General features: G+C 53.9%; 2 protein-coding genes and 1 long non-coding RNA gene across 9 annotated transcripts in view; 1 reads left to right on the top strand and 2 right to left on the bottom strand.

Annotated features, from left to right (window-relative positions):
* Window positions 1-17: 17 nt before the first annotated feature.
* On the bottom strand, window positions 18-22,874 carry INPP5K (inositol polyphosphate-5-phosphatase K). Of its 7 annotated transcripts, none has more exons than XM_033185184.1 (13): window positions 22,429-22,824; window positions 20,409-20,543; window positions 19,949-20,056; window positions 19,529-19,630; window positions 15,265-15,381; window positions 14,758-14,933; window positions 14,096-14,207; window positions 12,941-13,050; window positions 3,347-3,533; window positions 2,082-2,219; window positions 1,735-1,818; window positions 1,477-1,581; window positions 18-233 (listed from the first exon to the last, which is right to left on the bottom strand). In XM_033185184.1, the coding sequence occupies exons 4-13, from the start codon at window positions 19,559-19,561 to the stop codon at window positions 60-62; spliced, it is 1,236 nt and encodes a 411-aa protein (XP_033041075.1). In that variant the 5' UTR covers window positions 19,562-19,630; window positions 19,949-20,056; window positions 20,409-20,543; window positions 22,429-22,824; the 3' UTR covers window positions 18-59. The 7 variants fall into 7 exon arrangements, with proteins under 7 accessions (XP_033041075.1, XP_033041073.1, XP_033041072.1 ...); XM_033185182.1 differs by having other exon boundaries at window positions 19,529-19,637; window positions 22,429-22,823; XM_033185181.1 differs by lacking the exon at window positions 20,409-20,543 and having other exon boundaries at window positions 18-1,299; window positions 19,529-19,637; window positions 22,429-22,874.
* A 22-nt stretch (window positions 22,875-22,896) lies between these two features.
* On the top strand, window positions 22,897-24,081 carry LOC117067957. Its single transcript, XR_004430908.1, has 2 exons — window positions 22,897-23,103; window positions 23,732-24,081. It is a non-coding gene; the product is annotated as an uncharacterized LOC117067957 (long non-coding RNA).
* PITPNA (phosphatidylinositol transfer protein alpha) overlaps window positions 23,975-27,132 on the bottom strand; it is a 44,926-nt gene continuing 41,768 nt past the window's right edge. The window contains exon 12 of the mRNA XM_033185187.1: window positions 23,975-26,527. The gene's annotated coding sequence lies outside the window, so the exon portion shown is untranslated. The remainder of the gene's footprint in view (window positions 26,528-27,132) is intronic.

Raw genomic sequence — 27,132 nt, 5'->3', positions numbered from 1 at the left:
CATCAGTCACACATAAGTGTAAAAGCCACGCTTCTAATTACCCCTGCACAATGTAACAGTCACAAAACAGCCAGCCATGGCCTGCTGGAAGCCAGGGGACAGTTCTTCATACACAGGCTTGCGGGGGAGAGTATGCAACATAGAGCAACTGGAGTGACCCTCAGTCTCAGGACACAGGATGGCAGGACAAGCACGGAGCAGGCTCCCAGAGGTGTCTTCTCCTGGGAAAAGGGCTGCTGAGTGACCACGGCAGGAGGCAAGTGGTGGATGTGGGGACAGACCATGTCCACAAAGCCCCTGGAGAGTGCTCTCTGAAGACCCCCAGGGCCAGATCCTCCAAAATGTCTTGAGCTGGTTCTCCCTTCTGCCTGCCCCCACTTTGAGGTCCTGGGGGGTCCAGACGGGGGCTGTCATCAATGACTCTTGACAAGGGTGGTGCATATGCACCTAACCCGACAAGGACCACCCTGGAAAAGTCTGTGGCCACAGCTCCTTGACCACCTGTCACCCCTTCCTCAGCTGGCAGGATGGAGGCATGGGACTCAAGCTACCAGCAGAAGCGAACCTAGATCCTTCCCAGTTCTCTCTCTTCAGGCTCTGGAACTTCCTGGGTCAGACTCCATGCCGTGGGTAGGGAGGAAGGTTGTGCTGGCCGAAGGACCCTCATCAGCCTGCTCACAACCATGACGTAGGAGCCCGGCTAGAGGGGTCAGACTGCTTTTGCTGAAAGCAGGAATCCCAGACCCTCTGTTCACTCCTCACGGGACAAGCTATGAGATGCCAAGACTCCTGGAAGCCAGCACTGCTTGCACCAGTCTATGTAGCCTGTACAAATGTGAGCATCTCCCCTCCCAGACAGCCTGAGGCCCAGGACGGCACAACAAGAATGCGGGCCTGTGCCAAATGGGGCATGTGCCTGGTAGAACTACTTGGGCTAGACTAGAAGAGGGGGTAGGAATCCAGAAATAAGACGCAGAACTGTCCCCAGGTCTTCACTGTTGATGCACTAGCTGGTTTCACTCACATCTCAGCAACAAAAACCTGTATTTAAGTGGCTGATTCCAGAGATGAGTAGTGGAGAGAGCAAAGGAGTCTGGCTAGAGCTCACTCTGGGAGGTGTATGCGAAGGACACTTGGCTGTCTCTTCAGGGGGTCAGGCTGGGCCCCCAGCACTCCCGGCAGTGGAAAGGCAGAGCTGGCTGCCAGCTCTGGCCTCCTCCTGGGATTCACTCCCATCCTGGCTCAGATCTGTGGCTGTGCTTCACCCAGTGGGTCCTCCCTCAAGGAGCCAGGTGGGATCTGCAGGGGTAAAGCAGATGGTGGAAGTGGAGAGTGGGCCTTCCTCTGCTTTCCATCACCCCATTCCTCCACTGTAGCGGCTCCTCACGTACAGGCTGGCTCCCAGGCCTGGGCCTCAGGGAGCCGACGATGGGCTCAAGCCCTCACCCTCCCGCTTCCCTCACCAGCATCGCTTACCTGGAAGGGTCTGCTTATCCCCGCCACAGAACGCAGACTGTTGCTGTAGTAACAGAGGAGAAACTCATCTTCAGTTGTAGGGATACCGCTGATGTCGATGTAAACCTGGAGGGGGATGGACAGGACTGGGATCAGCTCCAGGGCTCTGGGCTCCACCCAGCTCGGAGTGACAAGTTATCCAGCACTCTGTTCCTTCCACGAGACAGGAGTGCTGAGGCAGGCCGCCTGCTGGTGACGTAGCTGGTTCTGGTGACGTACCTGGTTCAGGTTGTCGCTGCAAGAGACCTGGCTGTCCCCGACCCAGGCGTAGGACACGTAGTCATTAATGTCCCGCAACCCCACCTGTGAGGGGGAGTCAGGCCATCAGTGGTCAGGGAGGACTTGGGACCCTAGGCAAGTCCTAAGGAGAAGACAGTCTCACTGCTGGGCCTGGCTACTGTACTGTATGCCTCCCTGCCGCCCTTCCCTGCCAGCCCTTAGCTACAGAAGAACCGCTGGGGTGGACGAGGGTGACTTTGTCAGCATCTGCCCAGCTCCCAGGAGCCCTCGGGAAGGACGAACTGGGGGCTGTTGCTGATGGACTCCCTGCCTTGCCGCCACATCACCTTGTACAGTCCAATCCAGTCCCATGGGCTGCTGGGGAAGTCCGAGGTTGACGAGTAGCCGACCATCATGTCATTCTCCATGGTCCACAGGTCCTCGGGCATCAGGACAATCAGCGGAGCAGACACCAACGGCTTCAGCTAGACATGGGGGTGGGAGGGGCTGAATCCCACAGCATCATTCCCTCCTCTGAGGCCAAGTGTTCCTCACTGTGCCCTTCCAACATAGCGGGGAAGGTGGGGCACCCAGAGGGGGTGGGCACAGGACTCCGCTGGGCTGCTCCAGCGGACCGTGGCTGGCCAGCAGGAAAGAGGGCCAGACACCAGTCAGGAGGGTGGCCGGCCTGTCAGGGAATCCCACGGGGCCCAGCACTGGGGGGTAGGAGTGGCGGAGATCAGAGGCTCGGCTGAGAGGCTTAAGGAGGTGGCCAGGCAGCTGCTGTCAGGCCTCCCGGGTATCTGACCCAAAGCCCCACATGGGGGATGCTCTGGTGAGAACAGCTGTGAATGTGCAAGAACACAACAGAGAAACCAGAGTGGGCCGGGCATGGTGGCTCACGCCCATAATCCCAACAGTTTGGGAGGATCACTTGAGCCCAGGAGTTTGAGACCAGCCTGGGCAACATGGTGAAACCCTGCGTCTACAAACAATACAAAATGTAGCCAGGTGTGGTGGCACCTGCAGTCCCGCTACCAGGGAGGCTGAGGTGGAAGGATCAATCACTTCAGCCCAGGAGGTGGAGGCTGCAGTGAGCTGTGATGCCGCCACTGTATTCCAGCCTGGACGGCAGAACGAGAGACATGCACGCACACGCACGCACGCCGGTAAACATGTATGAACATGTGAAGGCTGACGGGCAGCAGCCTGAAGGAGGCCAACACCTTGGTCGTTTAGACAGCAAGATACAAGGACGCAGGGATGGAGGGAGCTCCCATTGCAACTTGATCCAGATAGCTTCAGGACAAATAAAAGAAGTCCTACTTCTCACATTGGGTAATAAGCCTAATGGAACTCATTAGCCCCAAGGGAGAATACCCAAAGGAAATGGAAACCTTTTCACAAAGGGTTCGAACACGTTTTTGACAGACAGAGCCATCAACGGCTCCTAAGAGGAGCTGGGAGATCTGACCTGGCAGGAAAGGCACTCATGGCCTCCACAGGCCCCCCCTGGGGGACTGGCTGACATTCGAATCCAGGGGTGGAGGGCTTGGGGATGTGGCCAGCATAGCTACTCCTCTGGCAAGGATCAGGCAGCCTGGAAGTTCACCTCCAAGTCGAAAGTGCCGGTGACAGGCTTATGGTCGCTGATGCTGTACACCATGTGGCTGCTGTAGCTCCTCAGAGACAGGGAGAAGTCTGGGGCCGGCAGTCTGGGAGTGTCGGGGCCAGCCTGGGGCTGCCGCTTCAGCCTCCACAGGATGCGATCGGTCCACGCAGGCTTGCGTTTTTTCTCACTGCGGGGGCAGGAGGCATAAAGAGGAAGAATGGGGAGAGAAGAAGGGGTTGGCATAAGAGCAGAAATGAATCCACATGAGCTTGCTGGAGCCCCTCACTCCAGCATCTACTGGCAGCCACAGACCCCCAGGCCAGAGCCGGAGGGAGCATGGCAGCAGGCAGGAAGGTGCGCAACAGAATCCAAGGTATGCCAGCCCTTGTCAGACTCAGCCAGGACCCTCTGAATGTTCAGCTCATGTTTTTAGGGTCAAATTGTGACTCAGAAACATTCCATTTCAAAGCGCTGCTTCTTTTTTGAGCAAATGCAGCAGTGGATCAAAGCAGCTGAGGTTTGGGGTTCTGAGACTGGACAGACCTGAGCTTGAATCTGACTGCCCTGCATACTAGAAGGATACCTCAGGAAAGCGAAGGGAAGCACGTAGGAAATGCTTACCAGACGATGCCTGTGATCTGGACTGTTACCATACCTTTTTTTTTTTTAAAGAGATAGGGTCTTGCTGTGTCATCCAGGCTGGAGTGCAGCGGTGCCGTCCCAGCTTACTGTAGCCTCAAACTACTGGGCTCAAGCAATACACCTCAGCCTCCTGAGTGGCTGGGACTCTAGGTGCGTGGCACCATGCCTAGTGAATTTTTAAACAGTTTTTTGTAAAGACAGTATGTTTCCCAGGCTAGTTTTTAACTGCTGGCCTCAAATGATCTTCCCATCTTAGCCTCCCAAAATGTTGGGATGAGAAGGCACGGGCCACTGTGCCTGGGTATATCATGCTCTCTTTACAAGTGGAGACAGACTGAGCTCAGAAGGGAAGCACTTTTTCCAAAGTCACAAGCTACTAACTGGTGGAGTCAGGATTCAGGGCCAGCCAGCACAACTACAGAGGATGTGCTCTTAACCACCAAAGTAACCTCTCTCAGGCCTCAGCTCTCTGCGAGTGGAGGGAGTAACAGTAGTTACTGCGAAGGGTTGCTGAGATGACTAAATGAGATCAAGTACATAAAATGTTTAGCACAGTGGTTGGTGCAAAATGAGCTCCCCATGCACACTGGCCTTTATGATTTCCTCTCGAGAGTCGACTGAGGCCAGGCGCGGTGGCTCACGCCTGTAATCCCAGCACTTTGGGAGGCTGAGGCAGGCGGAGCATGAGGTCAGGAGATCGAGACCATCCCGGCCAACATGGTGAAACCCCGTCTCTACTAAAAGAACAAACATTAGCCAGGCATGGTGGCGGGTGCCTGTCATCCCAGCTACTCGGGAGGCTGAGGCAGGAGAATCACTTGAACCCGGGAGGTGGAGGTTGCAGTGAGCCGAGATCGCGCCAGTGCACTCCAGCCTGGGCGACAGAGGGAGACTCTGTCTCCAAAAAAAAAGAAAAGTCGACTGAGAGACCTCCCACCTGTTCTTCACTTGCCAGCTTCCCTGAGGGGTTTGGAAGGTCATACATCCCTGGACCTGTTCTTCACTGTTCTTTGCTTCCAGCCCCGCTGAGGGGTTTGGAAAAGGTCATACAGCTCCAGAGACAAAATGCATTCCTCCTCTAGGTAACTGAAGTTGACCAAAGAAAAGTCTCTGACCCGTAATCCAGCCTTCCCAAGCGACGACTGGGGCAGTTTCAGCTTGGCCCAGCAGCAGCCCTGAGTTCTGGAGGTGGGGGGAGCAGGAGAGCTGCTGTTTCTGGGTTCCTCCCCCTTGGTGGACAATCCCCTTTCTTGAAGGAACCCAGAGTAAAACAGCCTGATTAGGTCAATCCATCAATCTGTAGACAGGGTCTCACCCATGTCACCTCATCTACTGATCTATCCACAGGGCCTCACTGTGTTGCCCAGGCTGAGTGCGGGGGCACAATCCTAACTCACTGCAGCTTCACAGGCCTGGGCTTCAAGCAACCCCTCCCAGCTCCGCCTCCTGACCAGCTGGGACCACAGGCGTGTGCCAGGGCACCTGGCTCTTTTAGAACCTTTAAGGCATCTTCACTGCCTCCAGAATAAAGTTTAAGTTCCCAAGTGGGGTGTTCAAGGGGCTCAGGAGTCTGACCACCCCTGTCCTTCATCTCACACCACTTCCCCAGACCCACTCCACCTTGCTGACCCTCTCAAGCCTCTGGACCTTTGCTTTTGCGGTATTTGCTGCCTGGAACATCTTTCTTCACCAGGGAGAGGCCTCTGCCAAAGCCATCCCGGAGCTCATCGCTTTGCTTTCGAAGCATTTTATACCAGTATTATACGATGACACTATATTGCAATTTTCTGTTTCCCAATCAGCACGTCACTTAGTGTGTGAGCCCTGAAGGCAAGGACTTGGCTGTTGGAGTGTCCTGTGTATCCTCAGCATTCGCACGGATCCCGGCACACAGGTACTCAATCACCAGGTACACTTACTAAAAACCCAAGCTCAAGCTCGTCCCTCAAAAATGCTCATCTAATCTTCATGTTTGCAGCTCCATACACTCGCTATCAGTTGGAAACACTATTGTTTCCTCCTTTATTCAACTGCTATTTTTTTTTTTTTTGAGATGGAGTCTCGCTCTGTCACCCAGACTGGAGTGCAGTGGCGCCATCTCAGCTTACTGCAACCTCTGCCTCCCGGATTCAAGTGATTCTCCTGTCTCAGCCTCCCAAGTAGCTGGGATTACAGGCATGCACCACCACGCCCGGCTAATTTCTGTCTTTTTAGTAAACTGCGTTTCACCATGCTGGCCAGGCTGGTATTGAACTCCTGACCTCGTGATTCGCCCGCCTCGGCCTTCCAAAGTGCTGGGATCACAGGGGTGAGCCACCGCGCCCGGCCATGCGCAGCTAGGGCGTTTCACCATGTTGGTCAGGCTGGTCTCCGACTCTGGTCTTCAGGTGATCCATCCGCCACGGCCTCCCAAAGTGCTGGGACGACAGGCGTAGGCCACGGCGCCCGGCCTATTCAACTGCTATTTTATATAAATGTTCCCAATGTACTGCTGTCCCTTCGACAGGAAGAGTTAAGTTCTCTAGCAACTGAGGAGACTGGCGTCATGGTGCTGAGCTCAGCCTTCAGAATCAGGGACCAGCTGGGGGAAGATTCCGTCCTGTTAATTAAGAGCTGTATGCCCCTGGGCAAGTGACTTCATTTCTTTAAGCCTCAGTTTCTTCAACTGTTAAGATGGGGTGATAACAGTACTTACTTCAAAGAGCAACAACGAAATTAAAGGGCGTCAAGGGAGTGGTCAAGAAGCGGCAACTCTGACTAACCCTGGTCTGCTTGTTGGCTCCTTGGGTCATTTCCAACCTTTCACTCTTCTAAGGAGTGTTCCGAGCGCACTGGAATGTGGTATTCCCATCCCAGACTGCAGACACTGCGTCCCTCAATCTGCCTTGGACACCAGGCGCCTAGCAATGCTTCCAACTTGGTAATGGGGCTGGGTGTGGTGGTTCATGCCTGTAATCCCAGCACTTTGGGAGGCTGAGACGGGCGGATTACAAGGTCAGGAGTTCAAGACCAGCCTCGCCAACATGGTGAAACCCCCATCTCTACTAAACACACACACACACACACACACACACACACACACACAAATTAGCTGGGTGTGGTGGTGCGTGCCTGTAATCCCAGCTACTTGGGAGGCTGAGGCAGGAGAATCGCTTGAACCTGGGAAGCGGAGGTTTCAGTGAGCCGAGACTGCACTGTTGCATTCTAGCCTGGGCAACAGAGCAAGGCTCTGTCTCAAAAAAACAAACAAAAATTGGCTGGGCACAGTGGCTCATGCCTGTAGTCCCAGCACTTTGGGAGGCCGAGGCGGGTGGATCACAAGATCACGAGTTTGAGACCAGCCTGGACAACATGGTGAAACCCCCATCCCTACTGAAAATACAAAAAAAAATTAGCTGGGCATGGTGGCATAACCCCAGCTACTTGGGAGGCTGAGGCATGAGAATTGCTTGAACCTGGGAAGCGGAGGTTTCAGTGAGCCGAGATCGCACTGTTGATTTCCAGCCTGGGAAACAGGGCAAGACTCCCTCTCAAAAACAAACAAAGGGCCGCGCATGGTGGCTGACTCCTGTAATCCCAGCACTTTGGGAGGCCGAGGCGGGCGGATCACGTCAGGAGATCGAGACCATCCTGGCTAACACGGTGAAACCCCATCTCTACTAAAAATACAAAAATTAGCCGGGCGTGGTAGCGGGCACCTGTAGTCCCAGATACTCAGGAGGCTGAGGCAGGAGAATGGCGTGAACCCAGGAGGTAGAGCTTGCAATGAGCTGAAATCGCGCCACTGCACTCCAGCCTGAGCAACAGAGCGAGACTCCATCTCAAACAAACAAACACACAAAAAAACTGGGTAATGAACCACACAAATGCACACTCTTTCAAAGTATTCTCCCTCCCTTACTTCCCCGCGATGGTTGGGAGCCCACATTTGCTGTCATGTAAGGATCCTTCCCAAGTCCTGACCACAGCCTGTCTTTCCTTCCTCCTCACGACTCTCAGCCCACCCTCACCCCCCTTTTTCCTTTTCCTTGCCATGGCCAGGCTGATCACTGGGCACCTGTATTGTTCATTCCTTTTTTTTTTTTTTTGGGACGGAGTCTCGCTGTGTTGCCCAGGCTGGAGTGCAGTGGCGCGACGTCAGCTCATGGCAAGCTCCGCCTCCCGGATTCACACCATTCTCCTGCCTCAGCCTCCTGGGTAGCTGGGACTACAGGCACTCGCCACCACATCTGGCTAATTTTTTGTATTTTTAGTAGAGACCGGGTTTCACTGTGTCAGCCAGGATGGTCTTGATCTCCTGACTTCGTGATCCGCCTGCCTCGGCCTCCCAAAGCGCTGGGATGACAGGCGTGAGCCACCGCGCCGGCCTGTTCATTCTTTTAACCAAGATTTACTTAGCACTTCTTATATGACCCGCAACTGGGGATATGAGAAATAGGATGCACGAGGTTCTTGAGGAGCCTGTTTAGCAAAATCCAAGAAACAAGCAAAGTGAGCATGTACAAATTAACCAACCAAGTTCCCTCTACCCCACCTTGTTTTTCCTTAGAGACAGGGTCTTGCTGTCATGCAGGCTGGAATGCAGTGGTGTCCTCATAGCTCACTGCAGCCTCCTTGAACCTAGACTCAAATGATCCTCCTGCCTCAGCCTCCCGAGTAGCTGGGACTACAAGCACCCATCACCACGCCCGGCTAATGTTTTGTATTTTTAGTAGAGACGGGGTTTCACCGTGTTAGCCAGGATGGTCTCGATCTCCTGACCTCGTGATCCGCCCGTCTCGGCCCCCAAAGTGCTGGGATGACAGGCGTGAGCCACCGGACCCGGCCACATGGCCTTTGAAAAAAATTTCGTGGCCGGGCGCGGTGGCTCAAGCCTGTAATCCCAGCACTTTGGGAGGCCGAGACGGGTGGATCACGAGGTCAGAAGATCGAGACCATCCTGGGTAACACGGTGAAACCCCGTCTCTACTAAAAATACAAAAAACTAGCTGGGCGAGGTGGCGGGCGCCTGTAGTCCCAGCTACTCGGGAGGCTGAGGCAGGAGAATGGCATAAACCCGGGAGGCGGAGCTTGCAGTGAGCTGAGATCCGGCCACTGCACTCCAGCCTGGGCGACAGAGCGAGACTCCGTCTCAAAAAAAAAAAAAAAGAAAAAAATTTCGTAGGGGGAGGGGTCTCTCTATGATGGCGATACCTCACCTCCACTAAAAATACAAAAAATTAGCCGGGCATGGTGGCGGGTGCCTGGCTAATTTTTGTATTTTTAGTAGAGATGGGGTATCACCAGCTATTCAGGAGGCTGAGGCAGGACAATCACTTGAACCCGGGAGGCAGAGGTTGCAGTGAGCCAAGATCATGCCGTTACGTTACACTCCAGCCTGGGCAACAAGAGGGAAACTCTGTCTGGAAAAAAATAAAACAGTTTGTCTGGGCTCATAGTGGCAACTGTAACAAAACTCTAGTGTAATCCCGGACTTTAGCAGGATTCGCACCCTGCCCTCAGCCCTTTCGCCCTCCCCTATAAGGGAGCTAGCCTCTCATTACATCTTGGCTTGGGAACACGGTAGTCGCTGGCCCAGCACACTAATGCTCAGTCACGTCATCAAACCGGCCCCTGCAGGTGCCTCTCGTCAGTGTGCTGACTGGAAAGCCTGCCCTCTGCTTTCTGCCAAACTCTGTGCTTCCTTCAAGATACTCTCCTTGACAGGAAGTCTGACAGGCCTCTCCTAGCGTTAGCTGTCCACCTCCTTAACATTTGTTCCAACCTTCTGCACGGAGTTCTGGAAACCTTCTATTGACTAACTCCCGGACTTGGTAACATATGCCAGGCACTGTGCTACTCCCAGGGATGGTCCTAAATCAGATCGTCTCTGCTCTCTGGGCCATCACAGTACAGTGAGAAAGGTACACTGTTGCTTAAAAGGTACAGCGTTGCTTAAAAGCAACACTGAGAGCGTGGCGTGCGCAAGGCTGCGAGCGGCACAGGGCAGGAGAGGAACTCTCAGTGAGATGGGGAGGGGCCGGGAAGGCGTCCTAGGAAAAGGGATGTCTCAACTGGGTTTTCAAGGATAAAATAACAGTTTCATTAGATAGGAATGTCTCTGCCCCAGGTGGGCTCAGGCCCTGCTCACTGCAGGAACCCCCAGCTGCCTCTGGACCCTGGCCCCAGCCAGGAATATTTCAGTTACCAGGCCCCCTGTTCTTGCCTGGACATTCTTGCGTTTCCTGGGCTCCAGCCAAAGGGAAGTAGTGAAGGCTCATGAGTCGACAGACACAGGTATGAGTTCCAATCCTCATGCAGTGATGAAGTCTATTACTCCTTACTTATACATTCTTTGAGATTCAGTTGCCTTCTGTGTAAACAGTCAATAGTAACACTGTCTACCTAAAGAGGACAATGGAAGAACTGACACAGGCAAAGCCTGGGTGCACGCCTGCCCGCCAATCACAGTGAGCTGTTATTTGGAAATAGGTGTGTGCCTCCTCCTTAGCAGGAGTCTGCCTTCCTCACCGTGCCATCCTTTTTGCTGTTGCTGGCAAGGATGGCCATGAATCCTGACGTACAATGGGCTTGAGGAAAGCACTGTGGGCTATAGATTCAGAGGTCAGTCTGAGCCCCAGCTCTGCCACTCACTGGCTGAGCTACCTGGGGAAGTCCTTGAACTTCTCCAAAGGTCACTACCCTTTTAGACCCTGTCAACTCCAGCCCAGATCCAGCTTTTACAACAAACTTCAGTCTCCTGGAGATCTCTCTGGCACAGGGCTGGGAGAAGGGGACACCTGGCCGTAGGGCCTGCCGGCAGCTCTCTTCCTGCTGGCAAGTGTTGAAAGAGGATTTTTTTTTTTTGAGACAGGGTTGCCCAGCTGGTATGCAGTGGGTCAATCTCAGCTCACTGCAGCCTTTAACTCCTGGGCTCAAGTGATCCTCCTGCCTCAGCTTTCCCGAGTAGTTGGGACTACAGGCACATCCCACTACACCCAGCTAATTTTTAAATTTTTGTAGAGATAGGGTCTAACTATGTTGCCCAGGTGGGTCTTGAACTCCTGGCTTCAAGCAACCTCTCCCCACCCAAGGCCCCACCCTGTCCTTACAGCTTCCACCATGACTCTCGTTTCTAATGGATGGCTGCAGAGACTGGCAGTCTCCCTGCAGCTGTCGGTCTGGGCCGGCCAGCCTGTCGCAGCCTGGCTCTTACCTCCTTTCCTGCCTGCTCTGTTGCCCAGGGCGGGTCCTGTCCCCAGCGTCCGCTGCCTCCTCTTCTCTGGACGGCCCTGCTCGCGACCCCACCCTGTCTCGCTCCACACTGCTCCATCAGCTCACTCTTTCCCCCCTTCCTTGGCAAGGGTATTTTGGCTTTGCTGTACCACTTCCAGAACCAAGCTTGAGTTTTTTTTTTTTTTTTTGAGATGGAGTCTCGCTCTGCCGCCCAGGCTGGAGTGCAGTGGCCAGATCTCAGCTCACTGCAAGCTCCGCCTCCCGGGTTCACGCCATTCTCCTGCCTCAGCCTTCCGAGTCGCTGGGACTACAGGCGCCCGCCACGTCGCCCGGCTAGTTTTCTTTTTTTGTATTTTTAGTAGAGACGGGGTTTCACCATGTTAGCCAGGATGGTCTCGATCTCCTGACCTCGTGATCCGCCCGTCTCGGCCTCCCAAAGTGCTGGGATTACAGGCTTGAGCCACCGCGCCCGGCCCCAAGCTTGAGTTCTACCTCTTGTCTCGCACTGGCTAAATCCCAAAGGCCTGGGCTGCCCTGCGGGCACCTCCCGCCTCCCTCACAGACACACTCCCGCTCGGAGGAATGAACGAGCCGCTCCCGCTGGCACAAAGACCCTCATGACATGTAAGGGGCTCTTCCTTTCTTCAAAGAGATGAGGGTCCCTGCCCCACATTGGGTCAGGGACAGGTTGCCAGAAGTTCTTTCTCAGGTTTTAGTGGTTACTTGGCCCCTTCTCAGCTTCTTAGAAAGGTTTTTAGTAAATCTATGATGGGAAGACATAAATCTATTTATTTTATAATTATTGTTTTGAGACAGAGTCTCGCCTGTCACCCAGATTGGAGTGCAGTGGTGAGATCTCGGCTCACTGCAACTTCCGCCTCCTGGGTTCAAGCGATTCTCCTGCCTCAGCCTCCTGAATAGCTGGGATTACAGGCGCACGCTACCATATCCGGCTAATTTTTGCATTTTTAGTAGAGATGGGGTTTCACCATGTTGGTCAGGCTGGTCTGGAACTCCTGACCTTAAGTGATCCACTTGTCTCAGCCTTCCAAAGTGCTGGGATTACAGACGTGAGCCACCACGCCCAGCCGGCATGAATCTAAAAGTCACAATAGCAGTTCTCTCCCATGGTTACTCGGTGCCGGCCTTCTTCAATCCTCAGCCTCATGAGGTGTGTGCTCTGTCATCCATACTTTATAGATGACAAAACGAGGCCTAACACTTTGTCTACAGTCAGACAGAGCTGTGCTTCTAACCACCAGACTCATGATCTCACTGATCCTGATGAAATTCTCTACCCACTACTTCACCTTCTCACACAGAACCTGACCCACCGACAGGCTGGGGCAGGGGTCCTTAATACCAGTATGTAGTTGGCCCAAGCTTTCTGCCTCGTTTGGGGACTAGAAGGTCTGGGGTTTCCAGAAGCTGATGTGCAGTCCCTCCTAGGTCAGGAGGCAGCTGCTCCACCCTCTCCTGTAGTTCTATCTGTAACACCCCCACCCCCCACACACCTCTCCTGCCCTTGCTGGCACTGGCTTTCCCTCCTACCCTCGCTGAGATCTGGGACGGCTCCACCAGTCAGTGCCTCACGAAGTGGACAGGAGGCGCCACTCTGGAGCGGAGGTGGCTAGACCGATTCCCGGCCCCTAACAGTTCTATTCTGAGACAGTGCCCATGCCAGCAGAGCCAGTGTAACCTGACTTCCTAGACCTGCTGGCCCCCCTTCCTCCTCACCTGGTGTCATAGTCGTTGGAGTTCCTATCAAACTTGTAGGTGGGTGGGAAGAGCAGGCGGCCCTCCTGGAACTCCCGGAGCAGCGGGTCATGTTTCTTGGCAATGCTGAGCTGCAGACAAAGTCACAGTCCCCGTCTCCCTCTAGTCTCGACCCAATGGCCCAGCACCACACTCCATTCAAGGGATCAGCACATGCCGTCACAAACAGGCCAAGAGTCAAGCAATGTCACTCCACTGCCTGACCGCCCCAGTGACTACTCACAGCCCACCCCCACCAGAAAGCAGGTGAATCCTTTCAGAGACATTACCAAGGCCTAGGGGAGGCAGCTGTCTGCCGTTTCCCAGTCCTTAGACTGCAGGGACCCAACTTGGAATTCCATCTCTAGTGGAGGTCACTAGCAGACATGTGTCAGAGGGGAACCTGGGAGAACCAGGGTCCTCCAAAGGGTCATCTCACCCTCCAGGAGGGAAACGAGGCTGGGGATGGGAAAGACAGACGACAAGGATACGATGGGCTGATGCGTGATGGCGCCTGGTGCAAAGCCCTTCTGGTTCCTTATTCTTTTTTTTTTTTTTTTTTTTTTTGAGACGGAGTCTCGCTCTGTGGCCCAGGCTGGAGTGCAGTGGCCGGATCTCAGCTCACTGCAAGCTCCACCTCCTGGGTTTACGCCATTCTCCTGCCTCAGCCTCCCCAGTAGCTGGGACTACAGGCGCCCGCCACCTCGCCCGGCTAGTTTTTTGTGTTTTTTAGTAGAGACGGGGTTTCACCGTGTTAGCCAGGATGGTCTCGATCTCCTGACCTCGTGATCCACCCGTCTCGGCGTCCCAAAGTGCTGGGATTACAGGCTTGAGCCACCGCGCCCGGCCTGTTCCCTATTCTTCTTCTTTTTTAAATAATTCATTTCATGCTCTGCATCCGGCTCCCTATTCTAAAGCACACCCAGGGGCTGTTACCCTGGCTCTTCCATGGGAAGATGAGGCACCGGGAGGCGTGGCTGCCTCACCCCTGGACGCAAAGCCCTGCTAGACAGCCTCCCCCACCAGACCTGGGCAAAGGAAAACAGCGGCGAGGGCATCTAGCAACAGTCTGCACAGCTCACATGGCTCCCACCGTGGGCCCAGATCACCCCCTGCGGCCCTCCCCTCACTTGATACCTGGTCCTTCTCCCACAGGCCACTGTAGCACCGATTTTTAATGGATTCCCGAACAAAGTGCAACCCAAAGTCCTCGATCCGAAAGTTCATGTCTCCAAACCAGATAATGAGGCTTCAGAAAAAAAAGGAGGGCAGCCTGAGGATTTGTGATAAAGTCAGGGAAGGGAGATCACCAGGTGGCTCAGCCTGCTCAACCCAAGGGCTGCTGGGGCACAGAAAGCCCGAGGGGCAGGTGAGGCACCAGGGCACACGTGGGTCCTCTGGAACTGTTCTCATGGCTCCTAAAGCACCATTCAGACCGCAGAGACCCACCAAAGAGCCTGCTCTGGCAAACACAGAGCAGGCTGTGGCCCTTGCTTCCTCTCCTCAACTGGTCACGAGGAAAGGCTGACAAGCCCTTCTGGTGACCTCAGGAACCTCAAGGGCTTTGACCTGTTCCCAAGTGTTCAGGGTTTCTAGGCAGGACAGAGGGGCTGGAGGAAGGGGACCCCAGGCAGGCAAAGAGAGAGGAGACAGCAGATGGGCATCAGGGAAGGGGCAGGGAGAGGGTGGGAGCCAGAACACTGACTGACACTGGCTGGGGAACCGTGATGGGGCAGAGGACGCTGGCTTGGGTTAGCGTGGGGCAGAGGGCGGGGAACAGTCTGCAGAGCCAGGCTCACTCGTGATCCAGGATGTTGGGGATGTCTCGCCCCTCACAATTCTGCATCTCCAGGATCCGGTCGAAGTGCTCCAGCCGCTGGTAATTGTTGGAAATATGGGGAGGCAGGTGGCAGTTGATGATGCTGACATAGTAGCCATAAAGCTTCAGGCAGATGTTGACCCCGCCTTTGTTCCCCTGGTGGAGCAGGTCAACAGAAGAGTGGGAAGCAGCTCTGGGTTGGACCACCCCTCTTTCCACATCCTAGACCTGAGGGGAGACAGTCTCACTTCCCGCAGGGTCTCCTACGGACAGCAACTAAGCTTCCCAGGGTGATCTCTCCATGCACAGAGCCCAGCTCGCCTCACCTGGCCTCAGGGACAGCAAGCCCACTCTGAGGCAAAAGAACAAACACGCGTTGGGCTGGACAGAGTGTACCAAGGTTCCTTTCACTTCCTTTTTCTTTTGCCCAGCACCACAGTTCCCAGCCCTGCCCAGCTCACGACTCAGACAATAGCTCAGTCCTTACCCAGTACCCAAACAGGCCAGTGGGGGTGGATTTAGTAGACAGAATCTGGATATAAGGCAAATGCTGATACTTGGCAAAGACCAGTAAGAGAATCCCCTGCATACGGACATGGGAGACCTGCAGGAGAGAGAGAGTAAAGGTCGCTCATTAAACCACAGAGGCCAAGTGCATCCCTTCCAAGCCCCGTGCTAGGGACACTAGAGAGCCCTGAGCTACACGCAGTGTCCTGCCCCAGGGTCTACGATATCCCAGTTTGAATCTCAGAGTTTCAAGCCTTTCCATTCTTCTCCTCAGCTGCCAAATGATACATGCTGAGGTTTTAGATTCTGCTCCTAGGCCTGGGGGTGGCGGGGAGAGAAGAGAAGGCTGCCAGGGCACCCTCCCATGAGGAGAGCACCAACTCTTCAGTCGCTGCCCCGTGGATGCCTAGTCCCCTCTCAGAGATGCTATCCTGAGATCCTCTGGGTACCCTTAGGCTGCAACCCTGGCTTGCTAGGGCCTCAAAGAGGAAAAAGGACAGCAGCTAAGGATATTGGCTTTGAAGTTAGATCTGGGTTCAAACCATGGCTCTGATTCTTAGTATTTGACATTGAGGAAATTTCTCAGTATATTTTCTCATTGATAAAGCAGGAATCTATCTCACAGACGCTGTGGGGATGATCTGAAAGCTATTATTTTTTGGTTTAAGCATTCTTTTTTTTTTCTCAATTTTTAAATTTTTTATTTCTTTTGAGACTGAGTCTTGCTCTGTTGCCCAGGCTGGAGTGCAGTGGCACGATCTCTGCTCACTGCAAGCTCCGCCTCCCGGGTTCCCGCCATTCTCCTGCCTCAGTCTCCCGAGTAGCTGGGACTACAGGCGCCGCCACCTCACCCGGCTAATTTTTTGTATTTTTAGTAGAGACGGGGTTTCACCGTGTTAGCCAGGATGGTCTTGATCTCCTGACCTCGTGATCCGCCCACCTCAGCTTCCCAAAGTACTAGGATCATAGGCGTGAGCCACTGCGCCAGGCCAAGCATTCTTAAAAGTAAAAGAAGGAACATGAGAGGTTTCCAGGGTGCTGGAAATGCTCTTCTTTATCCCCTTCCCTTCCTCCCTCCCTCCCTCCCTGGGAATGTTTTTTATCCACCGTCTGCCCCCATTTCTCCCTCTTAGAGACAGGATTTCGCTTTGTCTACCAGGCTGGAGTGCAGTGGTACAATCATGGCTCGCTGCAGCCTTGACATCCTCGGCTCAGGCAATCCTCCCACCTCAGCCTCCTGAGTAGCTGGGACCACAGGTGCGCACCACCATGCCCGGCTATTTTTGTTTGTTTTGTAGAGACAGGGTCTTGCCATGTTGCCCAGGGTGGTCTTGAACTCCTGGGTTCAAGTAATCTGCCTGCCTCTGTAATCCCAAAGTGTTGGGATTACAGGCGTGAGCCACCACATCCGGTCTGCTCTTTATCTAGATGTGGCTGATGGTAACATGGGTATGTGTAAAAATCCATCAAAGTGTACATTGAATTTCTACATGCTTTTCTGTGTACGTTATAGCTCAGTGAAAAGAAAGTAAGAAAATGTTTCCCCCAAACCCCGTAACTATATACTGCGTGCAGCCGGGTGTCCATGAAGGCGATACCCAGGGGATGCCAGTGGGTAAGGACACAGGCTCACAGGCTGGGGAGCAGAGCGACAGCAGCTCAAGACGCTCACAGGCTGGGGAGCAGAGCGACAGCAGCTCAAGACGCTCACAGGCTGGGGAGCAGAGCGAACAGCAGCTCAAGACGCTCACAGGCTGGGGAGCAGAGCGACAGCAGCTCAAGACGCTCACAGGCTGGGGAGCAGAGCGACAGCAGCTCAAGACGCTCACAGGCTGGGGAGCAGAGCGACAGCAGCTCAAGACGCTCACAGGCTGGACACAGGCTCACAGGCTGGGGAGCAGAGCAACAGCAGCTCAAGATGCTCACAGGCTGGGAAGCAGAGCGAACAGCAGCTCAAGTGCCTCCTCTCTCATTTACTCCTGTCAACCCTGGAAGGAATCACTGTCCCTGTTTTCAGATGAGGGACTAAGATTTAGGGAGGCTAAGGGACCAGGAGAGCTACCTGTATTGTAAAACAACAGCAAAGGGCTAGGACTGCCAAGATCCCTGCTATCTGCAGCTGCCAAAGGTGGGGTGGGAATGGGCCGCAGCCAGTAGCTCTCCCTCTCAGGTTCAGGCTGGCTACAACCAGCACCCGAGTCGCTGTTTCCGGAGAATGAAGTGTGGAGACCAAGGAGGAAATCCCCGGGTGGGGAGCGTGTACTGGGGCCTTCCAGGAATTATGAAACTTGATCCTGCAGGCCACGAGCCCTAGCAGAATGGAGTCAAAGCAGGGGAACCTCAAACCCAGCACTGGGCAAGGGAGACATCAGAACTTCAGGTTGGCCAGAGGTTGCTACAGACGTGTCCTCAAGCCGACCATCCTCCCCAGTCTTCTCTCTCTCCCACCCAAGCACACAGGACAACAGGGATGGAGGACGGGCTGGACCATGAGGGGCTGACTCCCAGGGTCAGGACTGAAGCAGGGGGACTGATAAAGACTCAGGAAAAGTTTCAGGCTTAATCCCCATCCACGAAGCAGCTTTAGGCCACTGGGTTCCACCACAAAGACACTGGCTCACTTTGTGAAGGAGCAGCAGGGAAGTGGGGGCGGGGAGGGCGGGGTCAGGGCAGGACAGAGTCAGACTGGGAGAAAGGGTGAGGCTGTGGGAAAAGCAGGAGAGTTCTAGGGAAAGTTCTAGTTGGAGGAAATGAAGTAGGAGGAGCAAAGAAAGGACTAGCAGGAGGTGGCTGGGGGCCCTGGAGCAGTGGAAGGGGGTCAGCCCTTCTCAGTCTATAGCTGGCAAATGCATACCTAAGAAGAGGCTTACACGGAGCTCACCCATCCACCCTGATTGTTGGCTAGGGAAAGAAGGGCATCCGTTTTGGGTGCCAGGCCCTCAGGCTGGCCTCCCAATCTCGGCCGGCCACATGGGTAGAAAGAGCTGTGTCTCTGCCACAAGCTGAGCTAATTTCCTTGACTCAGCTCCATGCTACCAATCCTCTGCTAGTCAGCCAAGAAGCAAGGAGGCCTGCAGTCTTGCAAAGGGAGTGGCGGGTGAGAGAGAAGTGGTTCTGTCCTCTGTAAGGATCTAGCTCCCTATCTACAGAAGGAGGCCTCTGGGCTTGATCTGGAGGGAACCAAGGACTCTGGCTAGCATTTTCTATCCGTAGGAGCTCTAAACCTTAGATTCTTTCCTCCCCATTCTGCTCCCCCTCCAAAGGACACACGGCTCTTGCCCCAGTACCCCCAGGCAAACTAGGCTGACCGAATTCATTCTGAAGAAGGAGTCATCCGGGAAAGGGGAAAGAGGGAATTCTGGTATTTCTAAGCAGCTGTACACCAGGTGCTGTAAACGGGAGGGTTTCATCCCTCGGGTGTGCAGGGCAGAACCAAGGTGAAGACCCAGCAACCTAGGGCCTTCCTGTGGACTCTCCTACAGTCTAAAGACACCCCAGAGTATACTGCTGTCTCAGACTAAGAACTTTTACCCACCACACCTGACTCCCCTCTTCTAACTTCTGGACCCTCAGAATCTGACGTGCACATCCCGTACGACCTGAGGATACCCTATCACACCAGCAGGCCAGCCATGTCTAAGATCTGTCAGTCTTAGAGTCCACCAGCATAGCGATCAAGTATTAGCAGTTAAGAACTTGGGTGATAAAGTTTGAAAGACCTGGATCCAAATCCCAGATAGTGCATGTGACTTCTGAGCCATGGTTTTCTCTGTAAAATACCTCTATTTCAACACACTTGTTAAGATTTTAAAATAACATATATAATATAAAGAGCTACTTATGATGTTTAACACCAAGTAAGCACTTGATAAATGACAGCAGTATCATTACACTCAAGAGACTTCAGGACGGGCATTTGAGCAGAGACTGGTGGCTGGGGCGGGGGCCAGCACCGAGGTGTTGACAAGCCCTGCTGCACCTCCCCTCAAAATCTTCCCAAGCTGAAACATATCCAGGTGTTAACCCAACCCCTGGAGACTCAGCTCAGCTCCAGCTCCCTCAGAAAGGCGAAGGCAGGCAGGAGCCCCAGGGGTCCAGGTGCAAGTGAGGTTTAGCCCTTTAAACAAATGGGAAACAGCATGAAAGGCTGAGTAGGAGTAAGAGGGACACATCAGACCAAACAAGCGGGGGTGAGTGGAGACGTGAAAACACAGTTGTCGATTGCCCATGAACTGGCAAGTTACCTTGATGAAGCTCAGAGGGGAAAGCACATCCATGAGGAAACTGCTCCACGAGTCATTAAAGGCAGCATCGGAAAGGAGGCTTATGATCCCAGAGTTCAGTTCCTGCAAACTGACCATGCCAGCTCAGAGGCTTGGCCCCTGGCCTCCAGGCTACTTCCCCTGCCACAGATATTTAACACCGTCTTCACAGACTTTCCAGCCCTGAGTTCTGATGGCCGTGAGGTCTCCCTCCCCTGCTGGCTGATCTCCAGCCGCCTTTGCCGTTGCTGACCCAGGATCAGAGACATGGGACTGTCCCTGAAGCAGGCTGAAAGCTCCCGGCCTTCAGACTCCAGAGCGGAGGAGGGGCAGGTCACAGTGGTTCCCACAGGGAAACCTGGGACTGGTCAGGGAAGGGCGAAGGAGCCTGCAGATACCTACCCAATGACGTATATGTCAAGATTCAGGTTCTGCTTGTTCAGCTGAAGCAGGTCACTGAGATCTAGAGGGGGCGCTGCTGAGGCCACGTTCCAAGTCACGACATGGATGCTGTGGAAGGGATGCAGAGGGAAGTCATGGAGGAAGGAGGGTAAGAGAGTGCACGGGGTCGGCCAGTCATGGAGGAAGGAGGATAAGAGAGTGCACGGGGTTGGCCAGGCACGTGGCTCACGCTTGTCATCCCAGCCCTTTGGGAGGCCGAGGCAGGCGGATCACCTGAGGTCAGGAGTTCGAGACCAGCCTGGCCAATATGGTGAAACGCTGTCTCAAAAGAAAAAAAAAAAAAAGATAGTGCACGGGGTCTAGGCCTGCTCATGTCACCACAATCCGCCACACTCATGATGGAAATGCGGGTTTCTGTGCTAGTGGAGGGAATGGGGATACATCAGCTGTCCGTCCTCACCTTTCTCTGCTGAAGCAGGAAATCCCCACCCTGGACTGGGTCCTCCATGCTGGCTCACAGCCGCCCACACCTGGCAGCACTGGTGGGGCTGATATAACAGAGTTGCCGAAGGGAGCCCAAGACTTTCAGGTCAGGCTAGGGAAGGGTTAGGGGGCTGAACTGCCAGGAATGCATTAATTCCACCAGCTCCTCCAGTCACCCACACACCTCTGTGATCATCTATGGCTCAGTCAGCAACTTCCCATCCCTACTTCTCACCCCAAGTGTTCCTAAGACCACCGGGAAGATCCTGGGGGTTCAGATGTCACCTTGTGATAGGCCTCAGCACTACAAGGGCGGAGGAATTTAAAAAATAAAAGAGATAACACCACCATATTGCCTTCCTCTCTCCTCCCTAGCAGATCCCGGGAGGAAACCAATTTTGCCAAGCACTTCAGAGAGCCTTTTTTTTTTTTTTTTTGAGACAGAGTCTTGCCCTGTTGCCCAGACTGGAGTGGAGTGGGACGATCTCGGCTCACTGCAGCCTCCGCTTCCCAGGTTCCAGAGGTTCTCCTGCCTCAACCTCCCAAGTAGCTGGGATTACAGGTGTGTGCCACCACACCTGGCTAATTTTTGTATTTTTAGCAGTGATGGGGTTTCACCATGTTGGCCAGGCTGGTCTTGAACTCCTGATCTCAGGTGATCTGCCCGCCTCAGCCTCTCAAAGTGCTGGGATTACAGGCCTGAGTCACCGCGCCCGGCCAAGGAGTTTTTAAGTAACAGGTTTCTTGACGTTTCTCTTAAGAGTCTATGCTCTATGTCTGTGTAGGATTCCGTGAAAAATAAAAAGTACTGTCTCGGGAAAAGTCATCAGTTGGATAACATTTTCCACCTCAGCTTACAAGTCTTAGGGAAGCAAGAAAACTAGATCAGGGGCCTCAAAGACACGGGATCCAGTCAGAGGCTCAGAGGAAGGAGAGACGTACAGACGTCTTTAGCAAAACAGTCAGTCACAGCAGCTCTTCAAGAAGCCCCAGACTGTGCGGAGCACAGAGCAGGCAGGAGCTGCAGACTCTGCGGAGACCAGGAACAGCCTGGCGTGAGTCCTGGGCACACGATGAGGAGTACCTGCAGCAGCTGGAGATCTGGAATGGCAGAGGGCACATACAGGGGACGGGAGAAGAGAGCAGATGATGCCAAAACATCTCTTCTCCAACAGACCCTGTTCTTAGAGGTCGACGTTCTCAAAAGCACTTCAAGAAATTCTTGGCCAGTTTAAAGCAACTTCCTGTCCCTCCCTGTTAGCATAAACAACCGCGGTACAGATACCACCTTCCCAGGCACTCAGCCTGAGACTGTGCTTCATTTGTTTACGATCTCCCCCTGCTGTCCGACAGAGGCTTAAGGAACAAAAGACCTTTTACTCAAGAGACTTATTTTCCCAGACTCACTCTAAGAGGATGGAGAGCAAAAGTCCGGATTTCTTGTTCCCCCTCTCAAATCCGACGATTAGCCGCAAATCCAAGCATCGTGACTTACACTAAGTGGGCGATTAGCGTTGTTCCCCGTGAAAGAGCAGGCAAGAGACCAGGCTAAGTCACTTCACTAAAGGATCTTATCTCAATCTGATTTCGGATTCCCGGGGGTCACCCTGGGATCAGGCAGACCTCCTGATGTATGTGCTGATGAGAAGTAGGAACAAGATTTCGAACCTAGAGCTGAAGGGTGACGGTCTCGTTATGTCTTTAACCTCAAACAACCCGACACGGCTGTCCTCTCTAGAAAGCAACCGGGACACCTGCTCGCGCCCCAGTGGGAACAAGCTTGGCAGCCTCGGCTTAGAGGGGGCGCGAGGCTCGGGCCCAACACAGTCCACCTGACACAGGCGTGGGAGAAGGTGGTAGCGCCCCTGAACCAAAGGCAGTCATGGAGGTCTGCTGCCTTGTCTCCCGGTCTGCGTCCACCCCCAGCCCGCAGCCCGACGGGGTCGGCGGCAGCGATCCCCCGAGCAGGACTGCCTCTGCCGCCAGCGTCTCCTCACCTGAGCCTCCTGCCTTTCGGCCCGCTCAGCTTCCGCGAGCTCATGGCCGCCGTCGTCCCGCGCGCTGGTCCGGCAGGTTCGCGTCTCCCAGCCAGCGAGTCCCCGCCAGAGCAGCCCTGCGGGCGGCCGGTCGGACGCCTGGCTGTCGCGGGCTGTTTTTCTTCCGGACTCCGACCTTCCGCCCCGGCTTCCGTCAGAGACGGGCCAAGGGCGCACCCCGGGCTCTGGGTGGTGCGGTTCGCAGGAGGAGGCGGGACTCTCCCACGAGCGCAAAGCTGCGAGAGGCTGAGCGAAGACGGGATCGCGGACGTCAGGGGGGCGTGTCGGTACTGTCATCAGCGCACGACGCAACAGTACCCCAGACGACGCGGGGTGCGCGGCCGCCACCAGACCCTGCCCAGCCCGCGCCCGCCGCCCGCCGCCGCCGCCCGCCGCCCGCGGCTCCCAGCGTGCCCCGCGCCAGGGACCGTTTTCCGGCGGAAGTTGTCGCTTCGCCGCCGACGTCGCAGCCTCTGCCCCACTCGCGAGGCATCCGAGAACCCCGTCCTTGTGTTGTGTTCGCCCCGGCTCCCCGCCGTCCAGAGACACAGGGGGCAAACGAGGGTCGGGGGTGGCGACACGCAGCCTAGCCACTGTCCTGCCTGAGATCCGGCCTCCCCTGCCCCCCAGCTGCAGGTAATCTCCCCGTTCCCGTGGCGCTCACGCCGCTACTGCAGCGCTTCCGTTCTCCACGCCCACTTTTAGGCGGCTTTCTGCCCCAAACTGATTGCATTACCTATGGTATAGAGGACGTTTGGGGATTCCTGGACTCTTGGAAAATTAGCCGTCAATAAATGAAACGTAGGCCGGGCGCGGTGGCTCCCGCCTGTCATCCCAGCATTTTGGGAGGCCGAGGCGGGCGGATCACTTGAGGTCAGGAGTTCGAGACCAGCCTGGCCAACATGGTGAAACCCCCGTCTCTGTTAAAAATACAAAAGTTAGCTGGGCTTGATGGCGCGCGCCTGTTAATTCCAGCTACTTGGGAGGCCGAGGCAGGAGAATCGCCTGAACCCGGGAGGCGGAGGTTGCAGTGAGCCAAGATTGCGCCACTGCACCCCAGCCTGCCCCACAGCGAGATTTCATCTCAAAAAAAAAAAAAAAAAAAAAAAAAGCCGAGATGGGGTTTCGCCATGTTAGGCTGGTCTCGAACTCCTGACCGCAGGTGATCCACGCGCCTCGGCCTTCTAAAGTGCTGCAATTACAGGTGTGAGCCACCGCGCCTGGCCTAACACTACTTTAAATAAATGTTTTGCTTGTTTGGTAGGGTGGATAAGGAGGAAGATGTGAAGAGAAGGCAGACAAAAGCAAAAGGAAATCATGTCAGTAGGAAATGGTCAAATTACAATTCAGATGTGCAATGTTTGCATAAGTAAACTGACAAGGGAAATTTTCAGACACATCTTGGTACCTCTTCCTAATCTTGCCCTGGTAAAATGGGGGTTATCAGTGCAAGTCTGAGGATATATACAGTTGGAAAATGGACATCACCAAACTGGACTCCAGAAAGCTCTGTCTAGGATTTTATTAGACTGCTTTTTTCTCAATATACCTGTATTGGAAGATTGAGACAAAAAGGCACAAACTCACATTAAATAAACAAGGTAATCTAATCAATTCTACAAAGTGTAGTTTGTAAAAGAAGTAGCACTAGGAACCAACCAAAGTAAGTCAGGGAGTCCCAGCAGGGACTGTAAAAGGAAAACTTGGGAAGCTATACACATGCCCACGATACTGACCCTGTCCCGGACCTCTGCATGAGAAGGCCAGAGCCCAGCACCCCTCCTACAGAGGCACTGCTGCTTCTGTTGGGGCTGTGACCCTGGAATTCTAATGGAAGCAGCTGGTCTGAAGCGGCATGGCACACACTCAGGTACTACCCCTGGAGCTGAGCCTTTATCATAAGTCCCTCTGAGTGCTAGTCAGTTTGGGGCGGGGGGGCGTTGACGAGGAAAGGGGGTACTTAAAAGAAGCCAACACTGTTGCCCAGCAGCAACACCATCCATGGGGATGGAACAGACCAGGGCCATCCTCCTTTGTTTATGTGGGCTGGAGTTCCAGATCCAGGCTGACCTTAGCTCATAATGGATGCTTTTCAACCGGGGCAACAGGTGGAGGTGGGAGGAGCCCTCGTTAGGGCTAAAGTGATATGTGTGGGTCTCAAGAACCAAAGGAAGGAGACTAACAGCTGCTGACCCTCAGACCACGTAAACAACTGTCTGCCTAGAATGTTAGTTTGTCTGTTTCGAGATAACCCACATCTGGACTTCCCCTAGTTGATGAATGAAGAAGGGACATCTTTAAGTACAAATATAATTAATAGCTAATACAGAGCTTACAGGAAAACATTTACATTTTTCTCCAGTAGGAATGCCTCTTCTCCAACTTTCCAAGTCAGATAAATGCTACCAGCAGTTGAGATGCTACCCAGATGCATTACTAAAGACCCCCTCAAGGTGAGGAGACTCACACAGAGGACGGTGTCTGTAACAAGACATCTGGTTCCAAAGGGACCTCAATGAAGGTCGCAGCTAACCATGCTGAGGGTCTGAGTCTGTCCACCCTTGCCCAGGAGGGCCACAGGGAAGCGTCCATCAGGATGGCACAGGTGCAATCGTGTGAGACACTCCCTTATTGCACTTAGAAATGAGTAAGGCAAACAAACTGACAAAAACAGGATACATTCTCCCACCCACTTCTTGCTTCCCCAAGATTTGGTCTCTCATTAGCAGATGCACCCAGGCTAGCGTGGGCTGGGGTCACGGCACACTTAGGCCAACGTGCTTCACAAGGTTTGGGGACTGTCAGGTGACACTAGAGCTCTCTCAGATTCTCCCACTAAGAGGCAAACTCAGGCTCTGCCAAGTTGTAGGAAGCTATGAACGCTGGGCAGCGTCTATTCCCCTGGAGCCTGGACTTCCTCACCAGCCTACTTTGGTCGGGTTCTATACTATGATCACTATTTGCTTTGGATTTCCCAGGACAGAACTCAACATGGGGGTAGGACAGGCTAAGGTCTTGATCCCCAAATTCCTTTCCGGCAACTGGAGACGAGGGAACATGTTCTGCTGGAAAAAGCTTTTTGCATGCTCATATTGTGCAGCATGAAAGATCAGGACTCTTGTGTCCTAACCAGCCTCAAAGACAGAGGACAGGGGCCTAAGAAAGCACAGAGAAAAGAGGATTATTGCTGAGTGGCAGCACCAGCCCCAAAGGGAAGAGGAGGAGCGGGGACGTACAGAGCTCCTCGGGGTCGGACAGTTGGCATCTAGGGGGCGACTCAATTCTAGGGGCCACATTCTAGAATTCCCGCCAAGTGGAGAGTTGACTGGGGTGATTTTGTAGGTTCTGCAGAGAGATTCAGAGTGGGCAACAGGAGGGCCAAGAAGCCACAGGTGTTTCTAAGAATACTAACTAGAGATTCAGTGATTGGGGCAGGGTTATTAATATTTGTTCAATTTTCTTAAATAGAGACTGGCTGAGCCTTGGGTACCTCCACAGTGCTAGAGTGCCCTAACGATGGGTTACTGGGAGCAGAAGTCAGAGCTGCAAAACCACATTCCTATTTTGTGGAAGTTGGGGGGGCAGGGGAAACACTGTATCTTTAGCTCATCCCCTCTCCCCACATGAGCACTCAAAATTGCAAAGATCTGCCCAGGAAGCAAAATACCTCAGTTTATCCCAAGGTTGAGAACAAATGAACTTAAATCATTTAAATCACCACATCACAAAAGGCAGCTATTTGAAAGACCGAAAATATCACTTGGAAATAAAGGCCAGGGGCACACACAGAAATGGGTCAGAACACAATGAAGAGAGACAGAGGAGCTGTAAATACAGCAGCCTACACGCCACGTATCAGAGGAGCAGGCTCCTGCACACGCGGGCTCTGTAACACCAGACGGTCTATTTGTTCACAATATTAAAGGGCATCTAGAATTAGCTACAGTAAGGGATGGAAAGTTGCCTGAAGAATGGGCACAGAGCGGCTGCGTCCGAAGATGGCCTGTCACTTGGGAGGGTGGAGCTGCTGGGCCTTCCTGTTGACCACTGTCTTGCAAAACTAGAAGAAAAATAAAAGTATTAAGGAAGCAAGAGGAGAAAACAGAAACATTGTAAATCATCCTGAAAAGGAGAAGGGATGCCAGTGGGTGGGTGGCGAAGAGAGTAGGGAGGGCACTGAGGCCCGAGCGGTGATTGAGAAGCTGGCATCACAGCAGTCCACCTAATTCCACCGTCCTGCCTCCCAGAAGCTGCTTTAGGAACATGGGGCAGGGAGAGTAGGCAGGGCCTGGCATCACTGCTGGTGAGACCCTGCCCCTCCTTACCCTCTTAGTGTTAGAGGCCAGTTTTTATTTGCGAAAATGATTTTCTCTCAGAGCCTAATTGGGAGCAGAGCCAGGTTTTTCATTCAGTGATTAGACTGCTGTGAGCTGCTGCAATCCCATGACTCGGGTGGTGTACAGGGCACTGGGAAGCCAGTACTGAGAGCTAATGGAAGGAAGAGGCTTGGGGAAGAGTGACAACATGAAACAAGGGGCCCCCACTCAGTCCTGCCCATCGGTGGGGTGGGTCATAGTTTGTGTACAAAGGAAGACACTGAAGGACAGAATTCACTCTGGCCTGTGACCGGGGCAGAAACACCCTCCCAGCATCGGAAAGACGCCA

Source organism: Trachypithecus francoisi, unplaced genomic scaffold (genome assembly GCF_009764315.1).
Source record: "Trachypithecus francoisi isolate TF-2019V2 unplaced genomic scaffold, Tfra_2.0 Lachesis_group20, whole genome shotgun sequence".
Classification (NCBI taxonomy): domain Eukaryota; kingdom Metazoa; phylum Chordata; class Mammalia; order Primates; family Cercopithecidae; genus Trachypithecus; species Trachypithecus francoisi.
Note: the sequence above shows the minus strand (reverse complement) of the source record. Positions and strands in the feature narration are given on the sequence as shown.

What these genes read in the sequence shown, in the direction of transcription:
- INPP5K (XM_033185180.1), bottom strand. Translation starts at nt 22,472, where the DNA reads ATGAGCTCGCGGAAGCTGAGCGGGCCGAAAGGCAGGAGGCTCAG. An exon ending in CCGGCACTTTCGACTTGGAG is followed by an intron (nt 2,220 to 3,346) that starts GTGAACTTCCAG and finishes CCCCATGTCTAG; the next exon opens with CTGAAGCCGTTGGTGTCTGC. An exon ending in GGATAAGCAGACCCTTCCAG is followed by an intron (nt 234 to 1,476) that starts GTAAGCGATGCT and finishes GTCACTCAGCAG; the next exon opens with CCCTTTTCCCAGGAGAAGAC.